At 41.6% G+C, this 20,492-nt stretch overlaps 1 protein-coding gene across 1 annotated transcript in view; it reads right to left on the bottom strand.

The window, feature by feature from the left end:
• The window catches only part of LOC117817796 (protein diaphanous homolog 1-like), a 97,884-nt gene that overhangs the window by 38,261 nt on the left and 39,131 nt on the right, over window positions 1-20,492 (bottom strand). The window contains exons 14-18 of the mRNA XM_034690556.1: window positions 19,771-19,835; window positions 17,971-18,150; window positions 14,639-15,151; window positions 11,425-11,539; window positions 11,262-11,270 (exon numbers count right to left, since the gene is read on the bottom strand). Coding sequence (XP_034546447.1) covers window positions 11,262-11,270; window positions 11,425-11,539; window positions 14,639-15,151; window positions 17,971-18,150; window positions 19,771-19,835 — 882 coding nt within the window. The remainder of the gene's footprint in view (window positions 1-11,261; window positions 11,271-11,424; window positions 11,540-14,638; window positions 15,152-17,970; window positions 18,151-19,770; window positions 19,836-20,492) is intronic.

Below are 20,492 nucleotides of genomic sequence, written 5' to 3'. Positions count from 1 at the left end.
GGCCTTTTGGGTTCTACTAGTAGTCTTACCTATAGAGTGAAAGTTCGAACAAGCTACCTCCAAGAAGTTTATTTTGTTTTGTTTCTTTTTTCTGGCAAACAGTGTAGCAGCCCTAATGCTTGTTTCCTTCAACTGTCTTCAATCAAGCAGAATTCCTGTTATCATAAATCCACTTCCTAAAAATGTGCACTCCCTTTTAGGTTGGCCAACAACCTCGAGAGCCAACAAGCAACTACGTTTCTGCTAACTGTCTCCCTGAAGGCTACAGATCTGCATGAAGTGCTACTCTGGTTTTTTCAGAATCTGGAAAACAGGTAGAGAGCGAGCATTTTTGTATGTATCCTTGAAAACCCTCAAAACTCGACGATAATAATTTAAAGGTTCAACCACATCAAATTACATCAAATGGAAAATAAACATTTTGTTAACCAAGTAATTTTAACATTAAGCCTCTCAGGTTTGTCCTCAAGATGCCTCAGTACTTGCTTTACAACATTTTTTTTTATCATAAGTATAATTTGTGATGCTGTTTTTCTCTGTTGCTCCTGCAGTATTAAACTACTTCCTCCTCTGAGGGTAGAAATGAAGAAAGAAGTGAGGAGGGAAAAAACCTTCTGAGCTCAAATCAACATGAATATCTTGGAAAGCCGAGAACTCTCTGGGTTCTTCAAAACTTTTCATAGAAGGGACTTAAAACAACATTCTTAGAGATCTTTCAAAGTCTCTGGTGCACCCAAACAAAAAGAAGTGGCAGCTGATGCCAGGCGCATGCAGAACAAGTCCTGAAAGGTTTCCTCTGTTTGCTGCACATCTGAAGTGTAACAGTTACAGCAGACAGAGAACTTCAAAAGACAAAACACACAAAACAAAAGACAGACTGAGTACATGTGAAAACATGTGACCTGAATTAGTTATAGCTACCATATGTGTCTGAGATACTGTAACAGGATGCATGGTGTTATTCAGACTTAGTTGAACTGACACTGCCATTCTTTTCAGATTCAGATTCCAAGTACTTGGTGCCCACAGTGCAGATAGAGGTCGAACAGTGTCGATATTGAAATTGTCTCAACAGCAACAGGCAAGTTTGAGGTCAGGGTGGGATGGATTTAACCCTGAAAGTGGACCAAACAAGCTGAGAGATGATTGGAGACTTCAGTGGGGTTTAGTAACTCCAAAAGCTTTCTTCAAGCTATGATAGAATTTTGTGGGTTTGGGTGGAGTCCAGCTCCAATTTCCAGGCCCAGTCAAGCTCTACAGCCCCTCTGAAATGGTAAAACTACAAAGCCTGCTCACTCGGATCAATACTTGAAGTAGTAACTCCATTCACACAATGACAAATTACTCATCTGCTTTCTCTCCTCCACTTTCTTTTACTGTTAACCCCTGATGCCCTCCTTCCCTCACCCTGCTTTGCCAGTCTCAGTTTCACCCTGCAGTTAATCTGCTGGGTGGAGTGATGAGCGCTTGGGGAACCGACAAGGGGAAGATGAAGGAGATGAAGGAAGAAGGGAATGAGAGGAGGGGGAAGGGGATGGGGAGTGAGAGCTGGCCATGCATTATTGAGCATACAGAGTGGAGTTTTTAGGGGATAAATGTGAAAGCATGTTTAGGGACAACCTTTTCCCTTCTGCCTCCACCGCCTTCTCCCTCCCTTCATTACTTGCCCTCCCTCCAACTCTCTTTTCCCCACGAGGACGGCCACATCTCTTATTCAGTGGGGAGGTTAAAAATTCAAAGCTAGGAGGGAGGAGGTGAGGGGGAGGAAAGAGAGAGTACCTGAAATGGTCAAAATGAAGGAATGTCTTTAGGGAGTTTTCTCAAGTGCTAATCTACAGAGCTCCTTGCTTTGATTAGGCGCGAGTGTGTGTGTGTGTGGCAAGGGGTGGGTGGTGGTTGTGGTGGGTGAGTACGAGGTTGGGGGAGGTAGATGAATAGAGAGAGAAGGAGGGAGGAGGAGAGGGAAGGAGGTGGTGTAGACGTACACTTTCATGCTTGCAGTGTAGTGTAGCACACAGCATGGTGAAAAATTAAGGTGCCTGCAGGGCGAAGCAGAACCCACGTCTCAGAGAACACGACATATGCAGATACTGAGTAATGGAGCAGGGGCTTCAGCATGCAAACACACATACACACATACACACACTCACACATTAACAGCTACGAGCACAAACACAGAAGTACACCAACTGTGAATGAACGGGTGGCATTTTTAAACCGCACAGAGTCATTGTACTCCCATAGACAATGCACAAATATCTAAGCCTTCACATCTTTGACAAATAAAAATGAGAATTTGAGTTCACACACACAAACACTCGCACAACTTTACACAGTTACTGGTCACAGATTAAGGTCAGGAAGTGGAGCATGGCCTGGTCCACAAAGCCCTGTAAATATCATCAGTTTCTGGTGTAAATGCCACTGGGTTACCCATATTAAACAGCCTCCACAGCTAGAGACCAGGGGATGTGTTGCACCGGCAGCAATAAAAGCCGAACAAGTGACAACACATAAACACAAACCGAGGAGTTTATAGATGCACGCACAAAGTCAGTGCATACATCCATATACTGAAATCGACAAGATAACCTGCACCTCAAGAAAGTTGGTAAAAGTGTTAGCAAAGTTTGGGTGAAATTGATCGTTTTAATATGTGTGATTGTGTGAGAACCCTGAAGACATGGTCTGCACCATCAGCATAATGGGAAAGATAGTCTAATAGCACCCTAATAACTCACTAGCTAGCTAACACCGCATCAGAAGCAGCTCAAGGCAACAGTTAAACAATTCCTCTGAGATAGGAGCTTTAGACTTTAAAGGACACTTTGAAATGCCTCTGTTGCTGCCATCAATCTTGCCTTTTCTCATTTTACAGCTTGCTTTATCTTCAAACCCCCCCACTCCCCCCAACCACCAGTCTTCCGTCATTTTTCTGATTCCATCCCTTGTTCATTGTCTCTTTTTATAAGAATCCCCTTTATCGGGAGAGATAAGGGGAAGAGAGACAAGGAAAACAGAGGAGAGAAGGGGAAGAGGAGAAGGGAAGGAAGATGAGGGTTAATGCTCCTATCTTGTAAACTCCATCTTTGAAGTTGTTGCTCTTTACCGCTCCATCTTTTATGTATGCTATCAGTGACATCAAAGTGGGCTAAGTCTCCCGTGTGTGTGTGCCTGTGCATGTGTGTGTGAGTGTTATGCCCTCAGGGATAGGTAGCTAATATTGCAAAAAATAAACAGAGAGGAGGTTGCTGCCAGGCTGCAGAACCGCTAGTCAGACTCAATGTGAAGTGCACTTTGACACTTTCTTCTTCTCTTATCTTCCTCTTTTTTCCTGATTACCATGCTTTCTAATCATAGACAGTCCATATGACTTCCTTTCTTCCTCATCCTATTTCTGCAAAACTGAAAGCACTTCCCCTACTTTCATGAACACCGACACCTTTGAGATGCAGGCTCACACATTTTAGAACGCACACACGAAACACGTAGTGTACATACAAGGAAACCAGAGAAGAGAGGGGGAGGAAATAGAAAAAAGTATGCTGCTGTGACCAAGAGGAGCAAAACAGAAAAGAAGAGTGGGTGGAAGGAGTGTAGGTGTGCATACATATATCTCTTCATTCCCACTGCCTTCCTTCACTTTTCATGTTTTTTCCCCCCGTCAGAATCACGAACACTGGGAATACTTAGCATCTATAACAAGCTTTTGAGCTTATCATACAATCCCTCAATTAAACACACACACACACACACACACACTCATGAAGATAACAAACACATATGAAGGCACAAACACACAGCGGAATTCTAGGTCCCTGCTCAGCTGTCATATCACCAGGAACATTTAAATGGTAATGGTGTTGAGATGAGAAAAGGGGAACGCTCGCTGGCTGGCTGGTCGGCTGGTTGTCTGACCGGCTGGCGGACTGTTTGGGAGCAGAGCCGAGTGAGGCGAAGAAGGCCTATTTCGTTTAAAAACAGGATAATCTCCAGGAAAGAAAAAAGGCAGCAAGGAGATTAGGCACACACAGCGGTAATGCTCCGGCATGAGTACACTTAGCTCATTTGCATGTAAAACAGCGGAGAGAGAGATATAAAGAGGGAGGCATGGAGGGAGGAATGGGATGAAGAGAATGAGTGGGACAAAAGCGTGTGAGCGTGTGTTAGCCCGTTTACATGTGTATGTATAAGTGTATACCTCTGTTTGTGCATGTGAGGGAGCTATTGCAGTTGGCAGTGAGACCTTATGTGAGCACACACAGATGTGTTTGAACCTGATAAGGCCTGATGAATGAGCGGCATTTTGCGGCTGTTCCTCAACCATAAAGAGACGGTGAATGAGGGAACGCTCGCTATTGCCGAACTGAGAATACACACCAAGGCTTAGATAGGAAGCAAAGCCAACCTAATGCACTGCTACTGTTAAGGGCTTAAGAGGTATAGTTGGTTTTAAACTTAAGTACCGGTACACATAAACAAACAAACACACAACCTATAAACATCAAATCTTCCATTTAAAGGTTAGACATTTATATTGAAAGCAGTCTATATATGGACTACAGGTGCTTTACAGACACATCTACACACAGACCGAGGTTTCACCATTCTGAGGTTATTCACTGTAGGTAAATAGGTGGGGTGAGAAAAAGTGGATTAAAGATATAAGTGGAAGAACGCCTTAATGGAGAAATGGAACGAGAATAGAAGAAAGGAATAGTGTAATATTTTTTCCGGCTCGTTCTGCAGCATTAGTGACCCTGGCATTAACCTGCTTCTTTTTCTGCATCCCCACTCTGAGCACTGCATGATTTATTAACAAGGCCTGTTACACTGGGCTACACAAGTGCAAACATACACGCAGAGACATTCACACACTCACAGAGAAGCGAAGACACAGGAAACACACACGGGTCAAAGCCAATACTAATTTAGCACAATTGCAGAAGCACGCACAAACACTCCTGTCTTAATACTGTGTGCCTATTCCTCATTTAGTCATCTAAGTGCTTTATTAGTGCAGTTTTTAAAGAGTCTCAGGAGACTGCAGCTCCGAGTCTGCATATGCCATAAACTGTTATCTAAAACGCTCCCTAATTATACACAATCACACACACACACACAAAAGTACCCACAAACACACAACTCACAAATGTTTGTTGGCTGTGACCTAGAGGGATCCAACAGTGATAAACAAACATTTTCTGGAAGCCGCTTATGGAAGGGTGGGGGTATGAAACTGGGATGATAAGGAGGAGGAGGAGACAGACTGATGTTAGAAATAAGGTATCTAACTACTGAGGTGAAACAAGGTCTCTGACTTTCTCACCTGTGGTCATTTTCAACTAGAACTTGCAAGTCATTTATAAGAGCTGTCAAATGTGGAGCAGCACCAAAATCAGAAGAGACTGGATGACTTCTCCACATGATGTATTGTCTGAACTGTGCCTCGTGACTGACCCTGGGGTAAATATACTGTGTCAATACATCACATAATCACACTGCTGTTATTTTTTGTAGCAGTCGTGCGATCACTCTGCTGGATGGTCAAAAACTAAGGGAAAAAAACCAGAAAGTTTTCCAAACTTATTTTAGTAGCTTAGATTTAATATTCTGTAAGAGACAATGACACTCGCCATCAAACATTATGAAGTCTGTTTAGCAAAACTTCCAATAACCCTGACAACAACACTACATAATAATTGTCCTTGCCTCTTGGTCTGTCATTGCTAATATATTACATATCTCATTTCATCTTTTGGACTGATTGGGCTACAACCCGAGAGAGGCACGCACACATTCAAACACTTTCTTGCTGATTGGTGGCTCATTAAAAGGGAAAGTGAACGGAACAGACATAAGAGGAAACTCAACACACGTACACACATAGACACACATAGACACACATACCTACAGAGAGGGAAATTGATTTCTTCAGAACACAAGGAGATCAAAAGGCTTATTATAATTGGTTTGTAAATGTGGCTGAGCTCAACCACCCACTCTCAAGCACATACACCAGCACACAGGCACCCTCGCACTGACAAACATGCAACTCATCTGCAATGATACTGTCTCTATTGTACAGAAAGCTATGAGATACAGGAATGTGCCTTTGCATGTGTAGGTGTGTAGCGTTATACAGTGGCATCAAAAAGTGACTTCATGGGATTGTGGGGGATCTCCAACGAAAAGAGAAATTGGGTCGTCGTGCGACAACAGATCACAGAAACACAGCAGCAGAGACTGAGACACAGAGGAGGGAAGAGAGTGAGGCTGGAGAATTGGGATATGAAAATGATCCTCGCATTATAAGGATTAATAATCATATATGCTCCTGGCCCTTTTCTCTCCTTTTCTTTCCCGAATCAAATTAATCACCACCGCTCCCCGAAGCCCAGCCTCTCCCTCTGCTCACTCTTCTTTTTTTTTTTTTCAACCTCCTCCTCCTCCTCCTCACTCCATTTCTCGCTCTCTCATTTTTGTGCTAATTGGGCTATCTGAGGTGCCAACTTCAAAAGGCACCTGCTATCAAACACTGTTGAAAAAGTGAGAGAGGACAGTTCAAGATACATATTCTCATATTAAATGAGTAGTGGAAGAGTTCTAGCCTTGTCACTGTCCTCCTGCCCTTTAGAAAAGTTAGCTACCTTAGCTAAATGAACCCTCTCTGGGCTCTTCACCTGTTTTGTATTTCTGTTTTTAAATTATTAAAGGAAAGATACAGAAAGCAAATACTGAGGAGTACACACAGACACAAGCCCTTTAAAGTGCAGATTTGAAACGAGCAGCTTAGGGGTGAATGAAGGGATAAGCTCACAGTCAGAAACCTAATACATTATACCAACTGCTTCATTGTTGCACATACCTTCTTATTTAAACAAGTAGGATGTTTATGATTGCAAATAGTCATACAGTGCCTCCTATTATATGCTCAGCACCACAATGGGGGAAATTGATAGTCTTTTTAAAATGTCTAACAGAGTAGAAGATGGCAGCGTAACAGCATGATGTATGCACTATAATACTGCAGTTAAAGCTGGTGGTTAACGGCTAATACATTCTTGAAAATACTCTGGATGGAGAGAGGAATTTTATCACCCATCAAACTGTACAGATGTTCAGTGTAACAGCTTGCTTTTATGTCAGACTGGGCATCCATTCAACCAAATTCAAAACTCAGAAACATTACAAAAAGCAGGAATATATCACAAAGAGGAATATCACAACTTATTTTCTTCCCCAAAAATGGTGCTAGCAACAAAGCCACCACTTACAATTACCTTAAACTGCAAAATGTGTAATGAAAAATATGGTTTATCGACATTCATACAAATGGATTCACACCACCACAGAGAGACAGCCAGCGGGAGCCTCCAAGCAAGTCTGAAAGAATATATCTGCAAACAGCTCCCAGAGGTGGTGTACCTTGTGAAAACCCTGAGCGCTTGCATCCTCAATAAGCAAAACCTTGCTAGTTTTATTGATTGACCATTAAATTGCTCAATTCCCAATGTAATGTAGATTGCTTAGTCTTTCAAGCATGTCCAACCTTATGAACAAGCTGTTCAGCAGCTCAGCACTACTGACAGCAGCCTTGGCTACGATGGTTGTATGCAAGGCAAGTTAAGTAGCTTAAGAGGAGAAGGGTCAACAGTCACAAGGTAAAGGAGTCCAGAGTGGAATAAACCAGGTAAGGACAAACTTTCATCCAATAGTAGGCTGGAGATGTTACATTCTTGCCTAACATCAACGCAACTGATGGAAATACATATCCAACCATTTTATCAGGCAGAGGGAAGGTTTATGTGTTTTCATTTTTCTTGTGAGTTAAATCAGATCAGATTTACAACTTCATTTAAGAGAAATGTCAAACCATCAAAATTAAAAACCACAGGAGATACTAGATTTGAAATAGATGCGACTTAATGATCAGTGTTGGAAAGCAGCTTCTTGGCAAGATCTCCAAGATCTCTTGGCAAGGTGAAACTGATCTTAGTATAATAAAAATAAAACCACTAAACCAATAAATGTTTTGGTTATTATCTCTGCAATTTGTTCAGGATTTTTAAGCATTTGTTTGGTTAAACTCTGACATGTTCAGCAGCTGTAAAAACAGCAGCATGAAGGATAACTGGCTTGACCTTAACTGAAAATCTGACCCTATTTTCAGGAGAGAAGGGATCCAGATACAGATAAATACATAGCTAGAGATATTCAGACTGAAAATAGAAATAACAACATAGAAAAAGAGCAAAGGATACGGCCATGTACAGCCAGAGGGCGTGTCTCCCACCATCAGCTCTCTGCACTTCCACCGAGGCTCAGAGGTCACCCCTGACCCTGCCCTGAGCATATTACCACCCTGCACGTCTGTTTTCTGTGTGGGTGTGTATGTGTGTATGTGTGTGTGTGTGTGTGTGTGTGTGTGTGTGTGTGTGTGTGTGTGTGTGTGTGTGTGTGTGTGTGTGTGCATGCCAACCCAGCTGCGCTGCTGGGCAGCTGATGGAGAGGAGGGAGAGGGGTCAAGATGGGTCAGCTGTGGCTCGGTGTGGTGTTGGTCTGCTTTTGCTTGGTAACGAGGAATGGAAGGCGCAAAGAGGAAAAGGAACAGGAGGATGAGGAAGAATAAAGCTCCCAGAGGTGAGAGATAAGGAGGAGGAGAGAGAGGTCAGGAGGAGGATGCACAAGGCCTTGAGCAGTGTGTTTAGAAAGAGAAAGAAGGACATGAGGTGAAGAGTAGATATTCATTACCAGTCTAAGAGCAGCTAAACAGCTAAATTTAATACTCTTAATCAATGACGTATTCATTCTGCCACCAACAAATTTAAACATGCACACAAGAATTCAACTATACACTGGACTGTAAAACAGGATTTGGAAATTGGGGGTAACTTTAAAGACAAATTTTCTGTATTACATCCGGGGTACCTCTTTTACATCACCATGGTAACTTAAATGCTGCACAGCCAAAGAGCTCTTAAGTAGGCTTTGTTCAAGAGAAGAGATCAACAGGTATAAACTCTGCCTTAGGACCATTCACTTTCTTTGATGATTCTGAAGGTCATTAATTATTTTTTATGTAAAGAATATTGATTTAACATATTCCTTGTAGTTAGTGGTTGAACAATATTAGCTTTCAATGGTCAATGCCATTAATTAGAGAGAAGGTCGGCCAATGGCTGATGTATGATGCCTATATCACTTTTTTAATGATAACCTCCATCATTCCATGCACATTACAATCTAATGTACATGGTTTCTTAGCCAGCAACATGTTTTAGATGGATTTTTGATTAATTCATAAAAAAGAAAAAATACATTAGGTGATAATATATGTTTCAGAACCCAACTGATATTTATGTCAGAAGCAATATTAAACTGCATTGTGTCCATCATAACTGAGTTCAAATCAATAATCACCAGCCAATAGCTGTTTTAAATTTTGAAATGCTTTCATTCAGGATGGGAATGGTGACGCTGACTGAGGAAAATTAAAGTAGAATGCGGAATAGCAAAGTGGACATGAGTGGAAGCACCAACATTGCTCAACAGCAGCCACACTGATAAGACTGCTGGCACATTATTTATTTTTTTACTCTGCTTCGTGAGCTCAGACATCAGCAAATGCTCATTATTCTAAAATGCAATTATTTGACCCGATTAATCAGCTGACCGATTAACTCTCCTTGTAATTAATAATTTTCATCATACAAAAAAGACTGATAAAAAGCATTTGAGCCTTGTACCTGTTGTAACTTACAATCGTATGCCTATTCACAGCTTTAAATTGTGGTGTTTTTTTTTTAATTCATTTCTATTTGCACCACAACACTGTTTAACACCAACAAGGCTGTAGCAAAATGAGTAAGTCCTAAGCTGTCAATGATATACCATCTGAGAGATAAGTGAATTTAGTAATAATTCTATTAAATGCTAAAGGTACCTTTTGTCAAATCTTTCTTGTACCAATGATGGGTCAATGATATTATAAACTTTAATTTGCACATTCAGTCAGATGTGTTTTACAGCTGCATGTCTGATGAGTTAAGCCTTGATTATGTGTTGACATCATATTTTTCTACATGAAAGCTTAATCTGGGTTTGTAAAGTATAGGCTCTGCTGCCAAGAGACATTTCATGATTGTGATCAGTCACATGCTGAGAACAATGCCCTTTTTATGCGAGTGCCGTCATGGAGAGATTGGGCTGACTTTTCAGTGATAACCGGCATCATGTGACCATGTAGCACACCCTGCTCTGTTAGGGTTAGCAAGACCAAATTATCATGGTATGTTAAACTTGCTTCAAAGTGCAGGCCACTTGATTTGCCCTTACCGTCTCTTTCTCTCACACACATACAGATTCACACACACACAGACAAATACAGACAAACAGACAGGTATAGGGCTATTGAAAGGCCAGAGTGTCTTCATAGTCAGCTCTCAGAAAAGGTTATTAGACATCAACCGGAACAGGCGGCTGTCTCAGCCAATGAAAAGTTGAGGCGTGGGTGCTTGGGCCAAGGGGATGGGGGAGGGGGTCAAATCAAGGAGTGACAGGCAGACGTTAGGACCTGCCATACAGGTGAATGCAGATGGGACAGCTGCCAACACTGATGCTAGCTGTTGATGTCAGTTAAATGTCAGCTATGTGTGTATGCCCACTTCTGTTTATGTGTATGACATGAGCAAGACTTTGTGTGTGTATGTGTACTAGGCTTGAATTTGAAGGTCAGACGGAATTATACACACACCCACACACACTGTCTGTCTATGATTTCCTGGTGTCCTGGTTATGAAATGAATATGGAGGAGTTGGAGCAGAAGGCTCTGTGACACTGGGACAAGGTGATAGGAATGGACAGGTGCGTGTGTGAGCGTAGGCCTGTGTGTCAGCGCTTTGTGCCAGGACAGCAGGTGGCTAGTCAAAGGACATCAGTGACCTTCTCCTTATGTCTCCCTATACCCTCCTCCCTTTGTCCATCTCTCTCTGTCCCCAAGTCCCCATTCATCTCACCCCCAACTGTAAGCGTGCAGTCTCTGCACAACAAGTCACGGGCACAGTGAGAAGATAAACACATACGCAAACAAAGGTGTGGGTGGTTTATTCATGAACTAGTGAGGGATGCTGTTTTGACACAGAGTTGCTGAATAATGTAAATGTGCAGGGTGTCCTCCAAGCAGAGGAAGTGAAGGGTGAGAAAGGCTAGAAAATGTGTGAAAAAGAACTAAATGGAAGTGTGTGCATGATATTCTTACCTTTAGAGGCTGATAAAAGTAGAGCAGGAGAGTTGAAAAGACATGGAGTTGATATGAGAGGGGAGGATCATGGGAGAGGTGAGAAACAGAGAACGACATTGCTCATTACTGTGAAACTCAACATGATGATAGCATTAGTTAAACATGCAAGCCAAATACTCACTCTTTGTCTGCGAGGAGAAGGCCAGTGTGAGTTTGGCAAAGAGCTCATTGTTTTCAAATTTGTCCTCCTTTGCTTTGGTCCAGAAACTGCTCTCAGAGAGGTCCTCCGGTCCAATCTAAGAGAAAGAAAAGACAGATTTTTAAAAGAGAAAGAGGCCAAATTACAAATTTAGGGACGATTGCATCGGTCAAATCACCATATTATGGAACTTATCATGAACTTTCCCAAAAAGGTTTGTCTGTGGAGAAGATTAAGGAAAGGAGAGGAAACAAAACAGGAAGAGGACAGAGTGAAGAGGAAAGAAGTAGTCATTTTTTTTCCAATCTTCAAACACTATCTCTACCACAAAGCGTCTTATGCTTCACAAACAGAAAAGCAAAGACATACAAAGGGTCCCGCTTTCTTTTTGCTCCCCTCAATTCTTCCTTCCCTCAACCTTTTCCAGGAGCTCTCTCTTTTGTTTTGTATGCCTCCCTTTTGTTTTGGTTCTTTACTCTCGCTCTCCCTCTCTATTCTGGTCACAAGTCACAATTCACTTTGTATGGTTTTTTTGCTCACTTTCTGAGTGTTCTCATCAAAGAGAAAGAAACAGAGAGAAAGTGAAACACAGAGAGCGAGTGAGAAAGCCATGGTAGTAAATTCACAGATATCAGGCCTTTCATTATGGACAAAGCCTCGGGGATGGGGATGTAGGACGGAAAAGACAGAGAAAAGGGAAGGGAAATGTGATATGGGGATGAGCTGAAGGAGCACGGAAGAAAGCAAGAGAGCACGCAAAGAGGAGGATGAGACCAAGCCAGAAAAAAAGTTAATTTAAATTACAAAAGAATACTGTCCTTTCTAGCAGCAATTTAATTATCTTTCAGTGGCGCAGTTAAAAGAAGAAGGCTTATTAAAAAGCAATTTCTGTGACATCCTCGTCAAACATCCTCATCAGACTGAGAGAGGGAGAAAGAGGGAGAGATAGAGAGAGAGAGAGAGAAGTTAAATGCTGATGAAGTCTGCTGAAGCCATTAAACAGTAGCTTTAGGCTAAAGAAAGACAGGGGGCCGTTTTGATGTTTTAACCATCACAGATGAGAGGGAGGAGAAGAACATGAAGCACATAGTCATGAGCTACACGCAAGCATGGGAGTCACTGCAGGTCAGAAAATCACTGTTAAACCTCCATCTCACACTTCTCTCAAACTGTTGCACAGACAAAAGCACACCCTGAGCTATTTCAAACTGGACTATTTGAAAAATCAAATGCTTTCAAACCTTGCTCATTAAAAATAATACCCCACATTATGTTCATGTGGGTGTAAGGGGCTTCAATACAGTGTTCAGTACTCTCTTGATTGAATAAAAATGTATAAACAGGATGAGATATATTTCCATGACAGATTCTGAGCTTGGAAAACTGATTTCACAGAACGACAGCAAAAAAAATGTAAATTATTTTGTTTTAGTTTTCTTTTCATAATCTCCTATGTTCTTTATACTGTATTGACTTCATTTAAACTGGACATAGATATTTAAAGTACAGTTGTGTGGGTTTCTTTTGTGTTGCCACCTGAATATCCTGTTCTTACTGTATCTTAAGCTCTATACATAACGTCTACATCTTTTAATATCAGTATTGCAAACCAAAAAACTAACTGTGATGAAAGCAGAGGAGGATGTAGAAATGGCGCCATGCTGGGTAGCATGAAACAGATGCCCTCTGCTCCTGAGTAGTAATAGTAAAATGAACCACTTTTAACCCGAAAATGGAAATATGTTGCAAAATACTCTACTGCTAACACCGATATGCACCAGAAATTTCTAACTGATTACAAGAAAGGAAGCTTTTCTACTCTCTGTGACAGTGTTAGACTTGATGTTTTCATGACACAGATGACAAAGAAAGGCAACAAGCAGCAAAGCAGAGTAAAAAAACACAAGGCCCATGTTGGAAATGGAGGAATGGACGATGCATCATCAGTCTTCCCCAGCCCTGACGGGTATTGTTGGTAGAGCTGGGCTATATTGAAAAAGATGTTATCTCGATAACTTTTTTCATATCAGATTTTTTTTGTCCTGAGTGAAAATTGAAGAAACCAGACGGTTTGTTAGCTTGTACCTCAGATTCAGTCGTCTAGTAAATAGCCAAAAAATCTTAACTAATGAAGTTTAGTGGCCTTTCTTATCAAGACTGTTTTCACTCTGCTTTGACTTGGTAGGTTTTGAGATTTCTTCAGTGTCGCTCGTTTCAGCTGTGTTTACGTTCTGTTGTTCGTTCCATGCCGACTTCTTCGTCTGTCTAATGTAGGGTGGGAACTAGCATTTAAGATACACTAGCACCCCATCCCTTTCCAGCAGTTGAGGGGTGTAATTACAGATTTAAATATATCAATGTTTTATTGTACATTTGTTATATTTATATTGAGTTAAATAATATCACGATAATTATCGTTATCGTTTTATTGCCCAGCCCTAATTGTTAGGATTTTATCAATACCAGTACTGATACCATATATAAAGGTAGGGCTAATTCAGTTACTTACATACTTACTAACCATCTGCATGGCATATTTAGAAACATTTTTAATTACTTACTGTGCAAACGTGAAGTTGCTGCTCCAGTTTTTATGGTGTTTTCAGGATCAGCTCTTAATGAAGATCACTAAACTCAACAGTGAAATGCAAGTTGCATTCTTATCTTTAGTTATTTTGTTAATATCAAACTCATTAGTCTCCTCTCAGTTGACTATCTTCTGCCTCTGCATGCAGACACTGTCACCGGAGCGTCTGACAAACAGACGAGCATTTGTCTAATGCTCCTACTGATTTGAAGCAGAGATGAGTGCATCTAAACTGTACAGGGTAAGGCCCAATGAAACTTGTTGGCAAAATTTACTAAAGTAGATGGTAGAAACATGTAGTTGGGTGTTATGAAGCGACCGGTCTGCTGTTTGGCCAGCAGTCGGCTGATTGGCTGACAGCTGGCAACATGTTGGCGTAAAATGCTTGTAAGAGCACCATTAATCATGAGCTTAACGGTACTTTCAGTACCAACCAATTACTTACCAGTACCAAAAAGTATTGGTTCTCAATACCCATCCCTACCCCTGAAGATAAATCAAAGAATGTAGGACTTGAAGAGGATTTCAAATTCCCATAATATATTACACATCAACAAAAAAACAACTGAAAACTACAGATGATATTTTGAGCCATATATTAGGACTAACCTTTCTCCAGTTTGCTCTTTTCAGCTGGATCTCAGGCTTGTACTCCTTCTTAGGCTGGAGCCCAAAAGGCAGTTGTGGTGGTGCAGGAGCGCCCCAACCCCCCATGCCAAATGGTGGTGGAGGAGGAGCACCAGGACCCCCAGGTGGTGGCGGTGGTGGTGGAGGTCCCATCCCAGGTAAAGGTGGAGGGGGTGGCGGTCCTGACATGCCAGGGAGGGGTGGTGGGGGTGGCGGTCCTGGCATACCAGGGAGGGGTGGCGGAGGTGGAGGTCCTGGCATGCCAGGGAGGGGTGGCGGAGGTGGAGGTCCTGGCATGCCTGGTAAAGGAGGAGCAGGTGGGGGGGGAGGCATTCCTGTTTGGCCTGGTAGGGGTGGCGGGGGAGGTGGAGGTGGCATACCTGCACTCTGGCCAGGGAGAGGAGGTGGAGGGGGCATACAAGGTGTTGGCACCGGGACAGTGACTGTTACAACTTTAGTCTTGGCCTCTTCCAGATCCTTAGAAAGCTTTTCAATCTGCAAGGACAGAAGGACAAATATCAATTCATATTTAACTAAAGATACTGTTTGTTTTTAAGCAATACACAGTACAAAGAACATCAGTAACAAAAAGACTGTCTTGAGTGTCAAGAGTTGTTTTGTTTCTTGAACTGATGTCAATTTTGTTTGGATTTGCCATCTCCGCCCTTTCAAATAAATAGCAGTGCCAACAGAGTGATTAGATTTGAGGAAAAAAAAAAGGCAGAACAAAAGAGTGGAAGAGTGACACAGACTGGGATTAAAGCCTGGGCAGGATTGAGTTTTAAGGAAGATGAGGAAAGAATGCAGTACGAGGAGCTGAGACAAAAACATAGCGGGGGGGATTTAAGCCCAATTCAAAAGAAAAAGTTTTAAAAGAGGAGAACAAACTTCTTAATTAGCAGTGGCTGTGAAATCAATGTTTCATTCCAGCACTGAAATACTCGCTTCAGTATTTACACAAGTTAGGCATCTTAAAAAAACTGGCCAATTCATTAAATTGTCAGATTAATTCAAGTTACCCAGACAACAGTGGCCTCTGAATGTAGACTTTGAGTTGAATGGGAATATGCATATATGGTTTAATGATTTGAAGCATGTTAATATAGAGATGCTGGAAGAAGTGAAGAAGTTCATTAACCATATGTGTTCCTCGGTGTATAAACTGTAAACAAAGTTCATGTATATCTGTGGAAAAGTGTGTGTGTGGCGAAGCAAATTTGTTTTGTTTTTTCTACTAACTACGAAAAGAGTAACAGACATGAAGGGCCTCTGAGGCAAGCTTTCTTAGCAAGGCAGCAGATGAAGAGTTGGGCACTTCATCACACGGAGGGACACTGAGAGATCTCTACATGTGAAGAAATCTTCGATGGGCAGTGCCTCAAACACAGAGAAAGTGAGCCATCTTCGTACGAGAAGCTTGTTAGATGCCCGGCTGGTAATGCTGTTGATGCGCCCGAACAACTGTGTGCGCATATGCGTGTTTGTGTGTTTTGGCTCTTGCATGGTGAGAAGATGACTCTGCTGGCATCAGCCACTTTGGATGAAGCTCATTTTGGAAGCTGTGTTCTCTTTACTGACAGTCATGCACACGCACGCAAACACAGACATACACGAACACAGCGACGTCTTCATGTGGTTATTTATGAGCGCACGCGCACAGCGGCAGACTGTTCTGGGTCACTTGGTAGGTTTGTGAGTTGGGGTGTCACAGTGAGGCAGAGTCCAGCTGGTGTGGCAGCAGGACACTGACAGCTAAACAATCCTCATCTTTGCCTCTAATATATGAGTGAACACACATAAGCACACACGCACACACACACAACAGCCTGCATGTGTATCTTGGCCTTAGAGTTTCTGTTTGTCCCATCTCCATCAGTTCCCTTTCTTTCTTTTCCCTTTTGTCACTCGTTATACTCCTATACCCACACTTCCCGTGATTTTAGTGAGTTTCTTAATCTCTGAAGGATTTGGCTTCATCTCACAGTATCCTTTCAGTTTTTCTCCTCTTTTCATGCCATGCTAACAGTTGGCCAAATCATTTAGGCCAGGGGGCTTCTGTGTTTGTGTGGGTGTGCAGAGATGTTGGAAAACTTTTTGGTGCTAAGCCTTCTGCAATATTGCATTCCTCTAAGCCTTGAAATTTTTTACTTTTACAGTTTTTTTTTTGGAGAAGTTTCAGTTTTGTGTTTTAAGGGTTTCCGGGAAATTTTACAATACTTATTAAACTATCAGACCGCTTTCTGTTGATTCAGTCCAAATGATTTGCTTCTTTTAAAGACTGTCAAATGATTACTTTTTTTAATCGTTATAATTACATGATTGTTCATAGGTACCTTGCAAGTCATTGCAAATTGATTGCACTTTTTAAAAATCTCTTTTAGATGTAGCCAAAAGGGATATTCCTAAAAGCTTTTAATACTTTTATCAACATGGGATTGGACCAATGTAAGTAGTTTTGATGATGCATTTTGAGCTCATAAGAGTTCATGTTAGGAAGTTAAACAGATTGTAGTTATGTAAATAGTATTAATTATATATTGCTAGTAAAGTTGACACATCCTTCAAAAGAACTGTTTTCATGTTTTTCATTGAAACGTCTTTTTTTTTTTTTAAATGACATTTGAACACACCATGATGGCTACTTGTTTACCTTTGCCTAATTATAATTTTTTGACTCAACCTTGAACACATCCCTATGTAGCCCTATGTCACCTCCTTTAGTAAGCTTCTTCGCCTCTGTCCTTCCAATTTTAACATGGGTGTCAACTTTGAAATACTATTTGGGGATTTTGGGACTTGCTTCAAAGTTTGGGTGGGATACCAAAGTTGCTTTGAGTGGAGGAGAAGAATGACTTTCTTCTCACAACTGCAGCAGTTCAGTGACTTTTTTCCAAACTGTGTTGCACTTCTTTTATATATTCACAGCACGCAGTAGACATAGCAATAATGTATAACGCCTGGACTGGTCACCTTGCCAAAGAGATTTTTGCAAGTGTCTTTCCGGATCTAACTCGCTTGTAATTCAGAGAGTTCAGGCATTAACTTTAAGATTTATTCACAAATCAGAAATGGGTGGAGAGAACTTTTGTCATTTATCTTACTGGCTCAATACCCCACAGTCAAACAGAATGCAGTAAAAATGTGAGCTGCTTCGATTTTAATTTGAGGTATTTGTATTAAAAACGCATTCAGTCCCACAATGACAGGTGTGTGTGAGTAAGTGCATGGTTGTGTGTTTGTGTGTGTGTGTGTGTGTGTGTGTGTGTGTGTGTGTGTGTGTGTGTGTGTGTGTGTGTGTGTGTGTGTGTGTGTACCTTCTGTTGCAGAGTGGTTAACTGTTGTTGAAGTCCCTGGTTCTCCTTTTCTCGTTCCTGCTTAGAAGTTGCCAGCTGTTCCTTCTCTTGGCTCAAGTCCTGCAGCTTATTCTCATAGTCACCCTCCAGTTTCTTCAGCTCCACCTGCAGCTCATGGCGTGCCGTCAGCTCTGCATCCAGCTACAAACATGTAAAGGGTAATGAAGAAGAGCAGACTCAAGGTATGAAGCAGTATATTTACAGAATACAATACAATAAAAGATCTTGGTAGATCTTTATGGAGAGCTATAAGTTTTGTTGGGTGATCAATTTCAAGAGGAATCTTCTTCAGGGTAGTAGACTTCTTTTGTCAACGACCGACACTTTGGCATTATTGTGAAAGTAACCTTCCTATTTTTGTGCAATGATAATCAGCCATTATTTGACAACTTGTATTTATGCAGAATCCCCATTATGGCCTTATCAGCCTATGAACAAATCTCTTCCCCTTGATAGGATACATGCCTGCTGTGTTTAGAATATACTGTCACAAATAACTAGAACAGTTAGGACCAATAACCGGTTTCCCTTCTCAGACAAAAGGATCAATGTTAAGCAAGACATTTTCAAAAGCCAAATCATTTTGAAGATTATGTAATGTAATTGGACTGCATGAAAAAAAAGTAGCATAATTTTAAATACATTACATTAATATCAACCCCGAAGCTGACAAAACACCTGAGTTGTCTAATGAAATATGGGAGCAAAGTGTGTTTGCATGAACAAGCTTTGAGACTCCCTCTTGATGCTGTGACAGTAATTGTATCTGTAAGACCTGTACAAGCCATTTTCTGCTGCCTAGCGCTTTCAGTTTCATTGTATAATTTACACTGCAAATTAGTGTCAATTATGAGATAGAACGCTTCAGTGCACTTGTATGAACTCACTTCTCACTTCCACTCTAAAGCCTTGGCGTCCATTAAAGAAGAAGATAGCGAAACATTTTTTAGCACTTTTAATTGTCTCACTTTCACAAATTTTCAAGGATTTTTTCCTCTAGGACACTTGACAAACAGGATGAGTGTATTTGAACCGATGAATCCATGAACACACAGACACACATGGCTGTTTAATTTGCCGACAGCAGATCCATTACTCTGGCTGTCAGCACCCTGACAGCCTCATCCCTAATTCCTGCCAAAGAGACTGTCTGCAATTACCACATCATACACAACCAGCACTATGGCGGGAGTGTGTGGTCAACATGAATTAATCCAAGTGTGTTCATGTTATGTCTGCTTGTGTGGGTGTGTGTGCATTCAACGAGTGTGATCCAGTGTGAGAGTGTGTGTCTGAATGAAGGCTAGTTTCAGCTCCCTCTTTGCAATTATCCTGTCACTGCGACTGAAACATCAGGGTAGCAGCACACTGCAATCAAGGCATTTATCCCCTTGTGTGAATATATGTATGCGTCTGTGTTGCATGTTTTTTACTTCCTTTCGAAAGTTCTTGTCTGCCGGGTTGCTATCAGACATGTGTATACTTATTCTAAGTCATCCTCAGTTACTTGCTTCTTCTCATTTGTCGTCTCATGTCAACCAGATAATAGTCAAAAGGAATTCATGATGATGCTAATGTGTCTCCGGGTGTGTTGTTGCCTTGTACTGTGCACGATTTTCTTTTGCGTCTTTATGATTGTCGTACTTTTGTGCTTCTGGGTTGACTGGAAAATATGCCTGTCTGCATGTCACGCTGTTGCTGCGGGTGTGAATACTTATGAATTCAGGACTCTGAATTTGAATAAATGTGTGCACATTTTACCTTCTTCTCCAGCTCATTTGCTTTTGCCTCACTCGTGTCCACCTTGAGCTGGTCCACCATGTTGTCTGTGGACAAACAGAAAAGACATGATAAAAGAAAGAGGAGAAAGAGGGAAGAAGGATGGTGGTTAAGATGGAGGGGTTTCAGACAAGCACCTGCACACACCAGGCTGTGAAGACATCACACCCTTTAGTCTGGCACATGCTGTGTGCATTCACGAGCAGACGCTTACTCAAGAGGAAGTGCCCTATGTGTCTTACTATTCACACTAGTCAAAGTCAAGCTATGTGAGATGAATGTGGAGGCATCTCATTATAATGGGATACTATCTGTTGCATGCTGCTTCAATTTTAAGCCTTCTTTAAATACACCTTTGCCTGGCTGTGAGAGTGGGAGAGAGGTGGGAGCACACTAATTCCTCTCAATGTGAAAAACATCTCACATCAGGTTTATTCTCCAAAAGAAATCACATTCCCCTTTTTTCCTGACAGACTGTAAAGATAAAAGAAGACAATATAACAGTCGGGGAGTTGTCCATTATCCGAGGTTCTGCTTGGCAGAGGAGAGGGTGGAAAGGACACAGGCTGACCAACAGGGTACTTTCACAGAATAATTGCGAGGTCTACAGGTGGTTCAGTGCCCAAGGGCTTGCAGAGCATGTGCAATAAAAGAGCTAATTAACATGAAGATGAATGCCAAAAAGTCACTGGATCAAAGACAGC

The sequence above is a fragment of the Notolabrus celidotus genome, chromosome 8, assembly GCF_009762535.1.
Source record: "Notolabrus celidotus isolate fNotCel1 chromosome 8, fNotCel1.pri, whole genome shotgun sequence".
In the NCBI taxonomy this organism is placed as follows: Eukaryota; Metazoa; Chordata; class Actinopteri; order Labriformes; family Labridae; genus Notolabrus; species Notolabrus celidotus.
The sequence above is the reverse complement of the archived record's forward strand: the minus strand, read 5'-3'. Positions and strand labels throughout refer to the sequence as shown.